Source organism: Bufo bufo, chromosome 2, assembly GCF_905171765.1.
Source record: "Bufo bufo chromosome 2, aBufBuf1.1, whole genome shotgun sequence".
Taxonomy (NCBI): Eukaryota; Metazoa; Chordata; class Amphibia; order Anura; family Bufonidae; genus Bufo; species Bufo bufo.
The window spans coordinates 792,218,117-792,231,843 of NC_053390.1; the positions used below are offsets into that span (position 1 = coordinate 792,218,117).

General features: G+C 45.6%; 1 protein-coding gene across 7 annotated transcripts in view; it reads left to right on the forward strand.

Annotated features, from left to right (window-relative positions):
* Positions 1–13,727, forward strand: part of CTBP1 (C-terminal binding protein 1) — a 291,189-nt gene that overhangs the window by 247,804 nt on the left and 29,658 nt on the right. For all 7 annotated transcript variants that reach the window (XM_040419242.1, XM_040419240.1, XM_040419245.1 and 4 more), the window contains 2 exons: positions 11,436–11,580; positions 12,929–13,135. In XM_040419242.1, the coding sequence (XP_040275176.1) occupies positions 11,436–11,580; positions 12,929–13,135 (352 nt within the window). The remainder of the gene's footprint in view (positions 1–11,435; positions 11,581–12,928; positions 13,136–13,727) is intronic.

Below are 13,727 nucleotides of genomic sequence, written 5' to 3' on the forward strand. Positions count from 1 at the left end.
CCACAGCGGATTACTGGTCTGAGGTCAGCGATTGGCATCACAGGTAACCTGTGCCCTGTGCAGAGAGCATCACTACTGCAGCCGATCGCTGGTGTCAGCAGAGATGTCCCGTGCGTGGCTGAGGCCAGCGATCGGCTGCAGAGGTAGCCTGTGCACAGAGCATCACTGCTGTGAGGACCGGAGCACATTGCAGGAGGTTGCTGAAGAGAAGCCGGGTGAGTATACATTCATTTGTTGTTTTAGCCAGTTTAAAGGGGTCGCCTGAGTTCTTATATGACAACAAGCAGAGATCTTTACAATTGTGAATAATTGATACACTTGTATTCAGTTATATTCTTTACATTGTGCATAGAATAATCTTTATTTGCTGTAATCCTGTCAGCGGGCCCACCTCCCCCCCCTCCAGCTGCATTTTCCAAGGGAACACATTAACTTCCCCTTGTACTTGAGAAGTTGGGTAATGAACAAGTACAAATGACACATGAAGTTTTTTGCTTTTGTAAAGGTCATTTGGGAGAACACGGGCTCGTCACACCAGCGGATCTAGGAAACCCCCTAGAATTCTCCATTCTAATCCCGCTCCGGTTCCACCTGCTTTAGAGCTGAGCCCCGAGCGGAGGCCATCGGTGCGGAGCGGACACCACTGCAAATACTCTCACTTGTAAAGTAATGGCTGATGTTTTTTTAAGAAATATTTTTAAGACCCCAGTCTAATTAAAATAAAAAATGTTGGACTAAATTACATTCCCGTTAATAAATTTGATGCGTTACCGTGCGACACACAGCTTTTTTCTTAATCTGTTTTCATTTTGAAAAAAATAAATAAAAATTCTATGACCTGAACATGATTATGGGGGGCGGCCATCTTGCCTGCCCTATTGTCAATAGAGAGATGCTTTACAGCAGCCCCATGGCTGGGACCTCATTGACTCCTACGGGAGAGCTTTTTAGGCATGCTCTGTGACCTGTGCGGAGGTCAGGAGGGAGCAGATGAGCTGCGATATCGCCTATTGTGAATGATGGATCCTGCGTTATCTATATAAAGGTGATAAAGGTGTAATCCTGCCTGTAATGATAATGAGAAGACTGCTGAAAAACAATCTGTACAGACCAAGAAGCGGCCGCTATTATTAAGCTTAGTGGCCAGTGCGAAAATTGCAGGATTTTAGATTATTATTTTTTTTAAATATAACCTCACCAAAAATGTATGTGTGTGTGTGTATAGACCGCAAATTCCAGTCCGCAATGCACGGACACCGGCCGTAAGGCTGCCATATGTGAACGTGGACCCGCGTCCACGGTCCGCACCGCATAAAAGTAGTGTATGTGCTACTTTTTTGCAGTGTGGAGGTACGGACAGGTTCACGGTTCCATGCCTCCGTTCAGCACCACACCTTCCTGATTCGGTGAAAAACGGTCGGGCCTGTATATTGCAGACCCCCGCTATTTGTGGGCCTCAATAAGGGCACGGCCGACGTTCGCGTGTATGAGCCGTAAGAATGGCAGTGGAGCGTAATAGGTCTGTCTGTAGAAAGAAGTTAATGAATGATTATATATATATATATATATACACTGCTCAAAAAAATAAAGGGAACACAAAAATAACACATCCTAGATCTGAATTAATTAAATATTCTTCTGAAATACTTTGTTCTTTTCATAGTTGAATGTGCTGACAACAAAATCACACAAAAATTAAAAAATGGAAATCTAATTTTTCAACCCATGGAGGTCTAGATTTGGAGTCACACTCAAAATTAAAGTGGAAAAACACACTACAGGCTGTTCCAACTTTGATGTAATGTCCTTAAAACAAGTCAAAATGAGACTCAGTAGTGTGTGTGGCCTCCACGTGCCTGTATGACCTCCCTACAACGCCTGTGCATGCTCCTGATGAGGTGGCGGACGGTCTCCTGAGGGATCTCCTCCCAGACCTGGACTAAAGCATCTGCCAACTCCTGGACAGTCTGTGGTGCAACGTGACGTTGGTGGATAGAGCGAGACGTGATGTCCCAGATGTGCTCAATTGGATTCAGGTCTGGGGAACGGGCGGGCCAGTCCATAGCATCAATGCCTTCGTCTTGCAGGAACTGCTGACACACTCCAGCCACATGAGGTCTAGCATTGTCTTGCATTAGGAGGAACCCATGGCCAACCGCACCAGCATATGGTCTCATAAGGGGTCTGAGGATCTCATCTCGGTACCTAATGGCAGTCAGGCTACCTCTGGCGAGCACATGGAGGGCTGTGCGGCCCTCCAAAGAAATGCCACCCTACACCATTACTGACCCAATGCCAAACCGGTCATGCTGGAGGATGTTGCAGGCAGCAGAACGTTCTCCACGGCATCTCCAGACTCTGTCACGTCTGTCACATGTGCTCAGTGTGAACCTGCATTTATCTGTGAAGAGCACAGGGCACCAGTGGTGAATTTGCCAATCTTGGTGTTCTCTGGCAAATGCCAAACGTCCTGCACGGTGTTGGGCTGTAAGCACAACCCCCACCTGTGGACGTCGGGCCCTCATATCACCCTCATGGAGTCTGTTTCTGACCGTTTGAGCAGACACATGCACATTTGTGGCCTGCTGGAGGTCATTTTGCAGGGCTTTGGCAGTGCTCCTCCTGTTCCTCCTTGCACAAAGGTGGAGGTAGCGGTCCTGCTGCTGGGTTGTTGCCCTCCTACGGCCTCCTCCACGTCTCCTGATGTACTGGCCTGTCTCCTGGTAGCGCCTCCATGCTCTGGACACTACGCTGACAGACACAGCAAACCTTCTTGCCACAGCTCGCATTGATGTGCCATCCTGGATAAGCTGCACTACCTGAGCCACTTGTGTGGGTTGTAGACTCCGTCTCATGCTACCACTAGAGTGAAAGCATCGCCAGCATTCAAAAGTGACCAAAACATCAGCCAGGAAGCATAGGAACTGAGAAGTGGTCTGTGGTCACCACCTGCAGAACCACTCCTTTATTGGTGGTGTCTTGCTAATTGCCTATAATTTCCACCTGTTGTCTATCCCATTTGCACAACAACATGTGAAATTGATTGTCACTCAGTGTTGCTTCCTAAGTGGACAGTTTGATTTCACAGAAGTGTGATTGACTTGGAGTTACATTGTGCTGTTTAAGTGTTCCCTTTATTTTTTTGAGCAGTGTACAGGAGCTTGAGGAAGGCTCCTGTGTAAGAGCCGAAACGTCGCTACAGCCTTATGGGTAAATAAAGTTTTTTCATTTTTTATCTATTGGAGTGCTGCCCTTCTTTTCATCGCTTACATTTCATTGGATTGGCTTATATCCATACTGGGCTTTTTGCACCCTTCATCCATTTTTATCTGTGACGGTGCTGCCATCTTTTTTTTTTCTTTTTTTATATATATATATCTAATTATTTTTTTAATACTCAGACCAGATGGAAATTCCTATTTTTTTCTCTTTTTTTTTTTTTATGGACATATGCAAGGGGGTGGCCATCTTGCCTGAGTTGCTGTTGAAAGCAGTCAGATACACTTTACAGCGGCAACATAGGTATAGGAATATGTAGTCTGGAGATGACTAAGGCTCCATTCACACGTCCGCAAAATGGGTCCGCATCCGTTCCGCAATTTTGCGGAACGGGTGCGGACCAATTCGTTCTCTATGGGGACAGAATGGACGCGGACAGCACACAGTGTGCTGTCCGCATATGCGGAGTGCGGCCCCGGTCCGCAGCTCCGCAAAAAGATAGAGCATGTCCTATTCTTGTCCGAAGCTGCGGACAAGAATAGGCATTTCTATAGGGGTGCCGGGCGGGTGTGTTGTGGATCCGCAATTTGCGGGTCCGCAACACAGCACGGACGTGTGAATGCAGCCTTAACCTGTAGAGCAGGCATGCTCAACGTGCGGCCCTCCAGCTGTTGTAAAACTACAACTCCCACAATGCCCTGCTGTTGGATGATAGCTGTAGGCTGTCTGGGTATGCTGGGAGTTGTAGTTTTGCAACAGCTGGAGGGCCGCAGGTTGAGCATCCCTGCTGTAGAGTGTTGTGGGCATGCTGTGTGACCTGAGCAGAGGTCATTGTGCAGGGAGGGGGAGTGAGTGAGCAGTGACCATCACCTGTTGTGAATGGCGGATCCTGTGTAATCCTGCTACATCTGTCACTGCTGTAGGATGAAGGATAATGACTTAAAGTGCAAATCCTGCTTTGATTGCACAGGCAGGGCATTTTATAAGGGATTATTTATAGCCAAACCCCATTCACAAAGCATTTCCATGTTTCCCACTCTTGGCTGTCCAGGAAAGGGTTAGTGCTACTAAATGATGGTTCTCAGATTTACTCAATACGACTAATCTTCTATTAAAAGTTCCCCAAAATCGCCCGCAGCATATTCTATCTCACCTGACCTGTGCCTGCGTTTTCCTGGTTTACTTCAATGTAACTAGAAGTTTGCAGAATACAGATGTAGCAGAGCTGAAAAGGCTTATCTGCACATTGGTTTACTAGAAGACTGCGTGTAGCCATAACACAGATAACTCCTTGTAATCCACTGTGCCGAATGAGAAACCCAACTCTGCTACATCTCTGCTTGTGTCTCCACTCGGATTTTCTCCCTGCCTCACCAGTATTTAACGCTGCCACCAGATTTCATCTTTTGAGTACAGATCACAGAGCATTTGAGGATAATGGGAAACCCCAGAGCTGCTAATAATACGCTCGCAGAGCCGATTGTGTCTGACCGTTGTTTGCAAATAAGAGCGCAGCAACATGTTGCAGCCATTTAGGCCCAGCCAGCGCTGGAAATCTCTTCAGCGGGAGGGAGAGCGCGTAGATGATGACTGCGCCTGATCGGCTTCTATTATGTGAAATGCTTCGGTTGCGTAACACGGGCCCCCTCCGTCCGCCAACATTATTGGCCTTGAGGGCCAGGGTGTCTGATAAAATTAGGAAGTTCAATGCGTAGGATGTGAGCTTGTGGCAAATATGCTGTCCATGTATGGATCCTGAGTTACATCATGTGTTTATACTCCAGAGCTGCACTCACTATTCTGCTGGTGCAGTCACTGTGTACATACATTACTTATCCTGTACTGATCCTGAGTTACATCCTGTATTATACTCCAGAGCTGCACTCACTATTCTGCTGGTGCAGTCACTGTGTACATACATTACTTATCCTGTACTGATCCTCAGTTACATCCTGTATTATACTCCAGAGCTGCACTCACTATTCTGCTGGTGGAGTCACTGTGTACATACATTACTTATCCTGTACTGATCCTGAGTTACATCCTGTATTATACTCCAGAGCTGTATTTACTATTCTGCTGGTGGAGTCACTGTGTACATACATTACTTATCCTGTACTGATCCTCAGTTACATCATGTATTATACTCCAGAGCTGCACTCCCTATTCTGCTGGTGCAGTCACTGTGTACATACATTACTTATCCTGTACTGATCCTTAGTTACATCCTGTATTATACCCCAGAGCTGCACTCACTATTCTGCTGGTGCAGTCACTGTGTACATACAGTGGGGGAAATAATTATTTGACCCCTCACTGATTTTGTAAGTTTGTCCAATGACAAAGAAATGAAAAGTCTCAGAACAGTATCATTTCAATGGTAGGTTTATTGTAACAGTGGCAGATAGCACATCAAAAGGAAAATCGAAAAAATAACTTTAAATAAAAGATAGCAACTGATTTGCATTTCATTGAGTGAAATAAGTATTTGAACCCCTACCAACCATTAAGAGTTCTGGCTCCCACAGAGTGGTTAGACACTTCTACTCAATTAGTCACCCTCATTAAGGACACCTGTCTTAACTAGTCACCTGTATAAAAGACACCTGTCCACAGAATCAATCAATCAAGCAGACTCCAAACTCTCCAACATGGGAAAGACCAAAGAGCTGTCCAAGGATGTCAGAGACAAAATTGTAGACCTGCACAAGGCTGGAATGGGCTACAAAACCATTAGCAAGAAGCTGGGAGAGAAGGTGACAACTGTTGGTGCGATTGTTCGAAAATGGAAGGAGCACAAAATGACCATCAATCGACCTCGCTCTGGGGCTCCACGCAAGATCTCACCTCGCGGGGTGTCAATGGTTCTGAGAAAGGTGAAAAAGCATCCTAGAACTACACGGGAGGAGTTAGTTAATGACCTCAAATTAGCAGGGACCACAGTCACCAAGAAAACCATTGGAAACACATTACACCGCAATGGATTAAAATCCTGCAGGGCTCGCAAGGTCCCCCTGCTCAGGAAGGCACATGTGCAGGCCCGTCTGAAGTTTGCCAATGAACACCTGAATGATTCAGAGAGTGACTGGGAGAAGGTGCTGTGGTCTGATGAGACCAAAATAGAGCTCTTTGGCATTAACTCAACTCGCTGTGTTTGGAGGAAGAAAAATGCTGCCTATGACCCCCAAAACACCGTCCCCACCGTCAAGCATGGGGGTGGAAACATTTTGCTTTGGGGGTGTTTTTCTGCTAAGGGCACAGGACAACTTATTCGCATAAACGGGAAAATGGACGGAGCCATGTATCGTGAAATCCTGAGCGACAACCTCCTTCCCTCTGCCAGGAAACTGAAAATGGGTCGTGGATGGGTGTTCCAGCACGACAATGACCCAAAACATACAGCAAAGGCAACAAAGGAGTGGCTCAAGAAGAAGCACATTAAGGTCATGGAGTGGCCTAGTCAGTCTCCGGACCTTAATCCAATCGAAAACCTATGGAGGGAGCTCAAGCTCAGAGTTGCACAGAGACAGCCTCGAAACCTTAGGGATTTAGAGATGATCTGCAAAGAGGAGTGGACCAACATTCCTCCTAAAATGTGCGCAAACTTGGTCATCAATTACAAGAAACGTTTGACCTCTGTGCTTGCAAACAAGGGTTTTTCCACCAAGTATTAAGTCTTTTTTTGTTAGAGGGTTCAAATACTTATTTCACTCAATGAAATGCAAATCAGTTGCTATCTTTTATTTAAAGTTATTTTTTCGATTTTCCTTTTGATGTGCTATCTGCCACTGTTACAATAAACCTACCATTGAAATGATACTGTTCTGAGACTTTTCATTTCTTTGTCATTGGACAAACTTACAAAATCAGTGAGGGGTCAAATAATTATTTCCCCCACTGTACATTACTGATCCTGTACTGATCCTCAGTTACATCATGTATTATACTCCAGAGCTGCACTCCCTATTCTGCTGGTGCAGTCACTGTGTACATACATTACTTATCCTGTACTGATCCTTAGTTACATCCTGTATTATACCCCAGAGCTGCACTCACTATTCTGCTGGTGGAGTCACTATTACAGGATGTAACTCAAGATCAGTACAGGATAAGTAATGTAATGTATGTACACAGTGACTGCACCAGCAGAATAGTGAGTACAGCTCTAGGGTATAATACAGGATATAACTCAGGATCAGTACAGGATAAGGGTCCATTCACACGTCCGCAATTTCGTTCCGCATTTTGCAGAACGGAATTGCGGACCCATTCATTGTGCTGCCCGGCTCCGGAAATGCGGACCCGCACTTCCGGGTCTGCATTTCCGTTCTCGAAAAAAGTAGAACATGTCCTATTCTTGTCCGCAATTGCAGACAAGAATAGGCATATTCTAATAGTGCCGGCGATGTGCCGTCCGCAAAATGCGGAACACACATTGCCGTGTCCGTGTTTTGCGGATCCGTGAATCCGCAAAACACGTTACGGAAGTGTGAATGGACTCTAAGGCCTCTTTCACACGAGCGAGTTTTCCGCGCGGGTGCAATGCGGGAGGTGAACGCATTGCACCCGCACTGAATCAGGACCCATTCATTTCTATGGGGCTGTTCACATGAGCGGTGATTTTCACGCATCACTTGTGCGTTGCGTGAAAATCGCAGCATGCTCTATATTGTGCGTTTTCCACGCAACGCAGGCCTCATAGAAGTGAATGGGGCTGCGTGAAAATCGCAAGCATCCGCAGGCAAGTGCGGATGCGGTGCGATTTTCACGCACGGTTGCTAGGAGACCATCGGGATGGAGACCCGATCATTATTATTTCCCCTTATAACCTGGTTATAAGGGAAAATAATAGCATTCTGAATACAGAATAGCGCCCGGAGGGGTTAAAATAAATAAATAATTTAACTCGCCTTAATCCACTTGATCGCGCAGCCGGCATCTCTTCTGTCTTCATTTTTGCTGTGTGCAGGAAAAGGACCTGTGGTGACGTCACTCCGGTCATCACATGATCCATCACCATGGTAAAAGATCAGGTGACAGACCATGTGATGACTGGAGTGATGTCACCACAGGTCCTTTTCCTGCAATCAGCACAGATGAAGACAGAAGAGAAGCCGGGCTGCGCGATCAAGTGGATTAAGGCAAGTTTAATTATTTTATTTTTTAACCCCTCCAGCCCTATTGTACTATGCATTCTGTATTCAGAATGCTATTATTTTCCCTTATAGCCATGTTATAAGGGAAAATAATACAATCTACAGAACACCGATCCCAAGCCCGAACTTCTGGGAAGAAGTTTAGGTTTGGGTACCAAACATGCCGATTTCTCTCACACGAGTGCAAAACGCATTACAATGTTTTGCACTCATGCGGAAAAATCGTGTATGTTCCTGCAACGCACCCGCACATTTTCCCGCAACACCCGTGTGAACTCAGCCTAAGGCTACTTTCACACTAGCGTTTTGGCTTTCCTCTTGTGAGATCCGTTCAGGGCTCGGCGGTCCAAAACGGATCAGTTTTCCCCCTAATGCATTCTGAATGGAAAAGGATCCGCTCAGAATGTATCAGTTCCGTCTCCATTCAGCTTTGGAGGCGGACACCAAAACGCTGCTTGCAGCCAAACGGATCCATCCTGAGACACAAAATAAGTCGATGGGGACGGATCCGTTTTCTATGACACAATCTGGCACAATAGAAAACCGATCCGTTCTGAACGGATGCATGCGGTTGTATTATCTGAACGGATGCGTTTGTGCAGATCCATGACGGATCCGCACCAAACGGCAGTGTGAAAGTAGCCTAAGTAATGTATGTCCACAGTGACTGCACCAGCAGAATAGTGAGTGCAGCTCTGGAGTATAATACAGGATGTAACTCAGGATCAGTACAGCATAAGTAATGTAATGTATGTACACAGTGACTGCACCAGCAGAATAGTGAGTACAGCTCTGGAGTATAATACAGGATGTAACTCAGGATCAGTACAGGATAAGTAATGTAATGTATGTACACACTGACTGCACCAGCAGAATAGTGAGTACAGCTCTGGAGTATAATACAGGATGTAACTCAGGATCAGTACAGGATAAGTAATGTAATGTATGTACACAGTGACTGCACCAGCAGAATAGTGAGTGCAGCTCTGGAGTATAATACAGGATGTAACTCAGGATCAGTACAGGATAAGTAATGTATATACACAGTGACTCCACCAGCAGAATAGTGAGTGCAGCTCTGGAGTATAATGCAGGATGTAACTGAGGATCAGTACAGGATAAGTAATGTATGTACACAGTGACTCCACCAGCAGAATAGTGAGTGCAGCTCTGGAGTATAATACAGGATGTAACTTAGGATCAGTACAGCATAAGTAATGTAATGTATGTACACAGTGACTGCACCAGCAGAATAGTGAGTGCAGCTCTGGAGTATAATACAGGATGTAACTCAGAGTTGAATGGTTATAATGTTGACTAGAGTGTGCTCATGAACACATTGAGAGCCTACAACCTCCATGTAGATGGTGTCTGGTCCCAGGGCTGGGGCAGGACGCTGCTATTTTGGCTGCTGAATTGCAATGATGACAATGAGAAATAAGACTGATGGTCCTCAGGCACTTCATACAGTATATGGCGGTTCCCTGTTACGTGACGGTATGATTTGCTCAGCTAGGCTGGGGAAACCCATTGATTTTGTTACAGGATAGACGCAGCATGAATGCTGTTCCTTCTCTGCTGTGAGGAACTCGTAAGGTGTCTTCTAGCAGCAAGTCTTACTATTCTCCAGTGGCCAGTCAGTGCTGAATGAATGTACACCAATCTGCGACTCTCCAGCTGCTAGAAAACTACTACACCCATCATGCCCTGAGGTTATAGACCATAGTGATTTTTTTTTCTAATGTTTTCCTAATGTAAAATGATGTATTTTTTTGTGTTTTTACACTTGTCAAGCTTACTGCTCCCCTAAGGGACCTGGGTGCAGGTGCGGCTGGTATTCTCTCTTGTCTTGGGGGCTCAGGTGTCCACTCTTCCCCTTCCTGCTTTCTCCTTCTCCTCCCCTTTCAATTAATGTATATCCACCGAGACCTATAATCCCACCCTGCTCGGGGAAGGGGGATAGAAACCCAAATTGAAGTGCCCCTCCGGTCTGTCACCATTTTTTTGCTTTTGAGCCGGTTGAGCTGTCATTGCTGCGCTGGTGATAAGAAAATCCTCCTGCTTCAGCAATCCTTCCAGCAGTGATTATAGAGGACGTGAGGCAGACTGCCTAGAATTTCTATGCAAGCCTAGCGGAACATGACATTATAGTAAAAGCCTGTGTCGGAGGCCTTTGCGTTAAGCCTAGGCTTGTGTATTTGCATAGCTGTAGGGTTGCGGGTGTGAGGGGTGCATCGTTTGAAGACTTCAAGCTCTTCTGGTTTATAAGAAGGTGCACTTAACCCTAGACTGGTCAGGTTTGGGTGCTGTTGCCTTACAGGATAGTCACCTGTAGGTGGCACTGTAGAGACGTTTTTCTTTCTTCTAGAGGAGAGCTAATTTGCATTTATTTTTCCCAAGAAGCATTGCCTTAGAGACTTAATACCAGATGCATCTCCTCAAGGAGAATGGGTACCTGGTGTAAAAAATGTGGTCATTTGGGATGTCGCATAGATCCCACTCATTGTGTTTCTGTACAGCGCTGTTTTAGAGCTTCCACATGTTGTCATGACTGCGCGGCGCCCACCATTGACTCCTTTAGGACCTTCCATATCTGTTCAATAAATACACTTGTGTAAATGACGTTTAACTTGAAATTTTAGGCACTGGTATAATTGACAAGACCACTTGTACATGAGCTGAACCAGGGCGACCCAAACTATGAGGGGGGCAAGTGGGACAATAATCCCAGGACTTCTACCTCCCTTTCTCTACTATGAGGAGCAAACAAACTAGGAATCTCCTTTTCTGAGGCCCCGGAGCCATGGAGGAATGGAGATCTAACAGATCGGGATTTTTTGTGCCCTGTACAGCATTGTTTGCACCATTATTTGGGTCCTACATGGTAGAATTATGTGGGCAGGCATTGAATGGCACTGTTATATTTTTGTACTTGTATTGTAATAAGGGGGGACCTCACGCAGTGCTTTGCCCCGGGTCCTCCACAATCCTTAGACTGACCCCCGGCCGCACTGTTATGAGGAGCAGTCAGTGTAACGAGGTCCCTGTGTTTATTTTCAGGTACTTAACGAGGCAGTGGGCGCCTTGATGTATCACACGATCACTTTAACGCGAGAAGACTTGGAGAAGTTCAAGGCTCTTCGAATAATTGTCCGAATTGGGAGTGGGTTTGACAACATTGACATCAAGTCAGCCGGAGATCTAGGTATCATTTGGTCCTTTACTTTCATGAATTGCAGTTCTGGAAGCCATGTGGGGAATTACCAGACATGCATTTTTAATAAAAAAGAAGACTTGTTAAGTTAGGAGACCGACAAAACCTCTAAGTGAAGACTTCTATGGGTGTCACAGATGGGAGTCTTCAGCCAGGCAAAAACAAAAAAAAGGGCCATTATTTGGAAGTTAAATTTAATTTTAAAAAATCCACGACGTCGACTGAAAGAGTGTGCTTGGCTGACAGCTATCTGAAGCGTGTAGCCAGCAGTAGAGTTTTGTCACCCTAGGCTTTAATGACCTCAACTAGGAGATCCCAGCTTCCGTACCCCTACAGATGGGATTTCATGGATACCCGTTGTTATTTGAACCTTCCATAACGATACAGTGCCTCAGGCCAGTACTGACATTCTCCTACCATCGAAAAAGTGTGCAAACCCCTTTAAAAATAGTGGTTCTTCAGGGACCGGTAAGTCCAGAAACAGCCAGTGCTGAGTAATAAATGGCTTAAAAAGTCCTGGGTTTTTCTTTTTCGTCATGAATTTAACACAATTTTGTAAAAGGTTTACCTGATGGGGGACCAAAGCTAATGACCATTTTCTACACGGCCAACTTTCCATCTATTTTTTTTTTTAACCTACCACATTTTTCACTCTATAAGACACACTGGATCATAAGACAAACCTAGAATATAGAGGAGGAAAATGAGAAAAAAATATTTTTCATCAGACTCCCATTCCTCCCCAGGTCAGACCCCCCCATTCCTCCTCAGACGAGACCCCCAAGCTCCATCAGACCTCAGATCACTCTCCATTCTATTCCTCCTCAGACCTTAGATTAGACCCCCAAACTCCATCAGACAAAAAAAACTAAAAAAACTTACCTCTCCCTCTCTGGATCGCATTGACACTCACCACTCGCTAATCTTCTGCAGGCAAGAGCTGCACTGTGACTTGCCATCACACAGCATCACGTCATAGTGCACTGCATTCTGATGCTGTACATAGTCAGGACAGGTACAATTTAGCTCCCGGAAGAAGACGAGAGAGTGGGTAGTATAGCTGTACCCTCACTGCTCTCTGTGCATACTGATGACCCCTTAATAGAATCGCTCATTAGTATTCACTCTATAAGACGCACTGCTGTTTTCCTCAAGCTTTTGCGTCTTATGGAGCAGAAAATACGGTAAATGATTATTCCAATCTTAGGCATAAATCTCTGGTAGTTGAAGGTCGCAGTGACTTTACTGGGGTTGCGACTCATCCAAAAATATTATTGTGGTGTGTATTAAGTACAAAACACTAACAGTCAGTCTTGTTATTACTTGACAATTCATCCAGGTATAGCAGTGTGCAACGTGCCAGCAGCGTCCGTAGAAGAGACGGCGGATTCTACAATGTGCCACATTCTGAACTTGTACAGGAGAACAACGTGGCTGCACCAAGCTTTACGAGAAGGCACAAGAGTCCAGAGCGTGGAGCAGATAAGAGAAGTTGCATCCGGTGCTGCTCGAATTCGGGGGGAGACCTTAGGCATTATAGGGCTGGGTAAGTTCCTCTTTTACATTGAACGTCATGCATGGGATCAGGAGTATAAAAATTAGTTTTGCCAAAATTTTGACTTGGATATTAAAGACTTTCTACCCAAATATTTTTAAAAAGTTGAGTTGCTACATACCAGCCAGCAGAAAAATTGACCCATGATCAGTTAGGACACATGTCGAGCTCAAGGCCCGCGGGCAGAATGTGGCTCACCGCGTCATTCTCTATGACCCATGAGAGTTGCAGCGTAAACTGGAAATCAGCCAGTACTTGGCAGAGGGAGCAGAACCATCTTGAGTTCTGAGCTCCAACGCTACACGCCCCCTTGAAGGCAACCATAATGCTGATGAGGCCCTCAGTGAGAATGAGTTTAACACCCCTGTAGGGCTGAAACAATTACTCAAATTAATCAATTAACTTGACACAAAAAAATCCTCTAATCAATCGAATAGAATCGATGATTCGTTTGTGCCATGTGACCACAGAGTGTGAGTGAAGAGCTTGCTATTACTCACGCTCCGTGGTCACCCGCCTGCTCGCACAACGCTGCTTTGGATCCTGACGTACACACATCGTCAGGACATTTTAGTTCACTGGC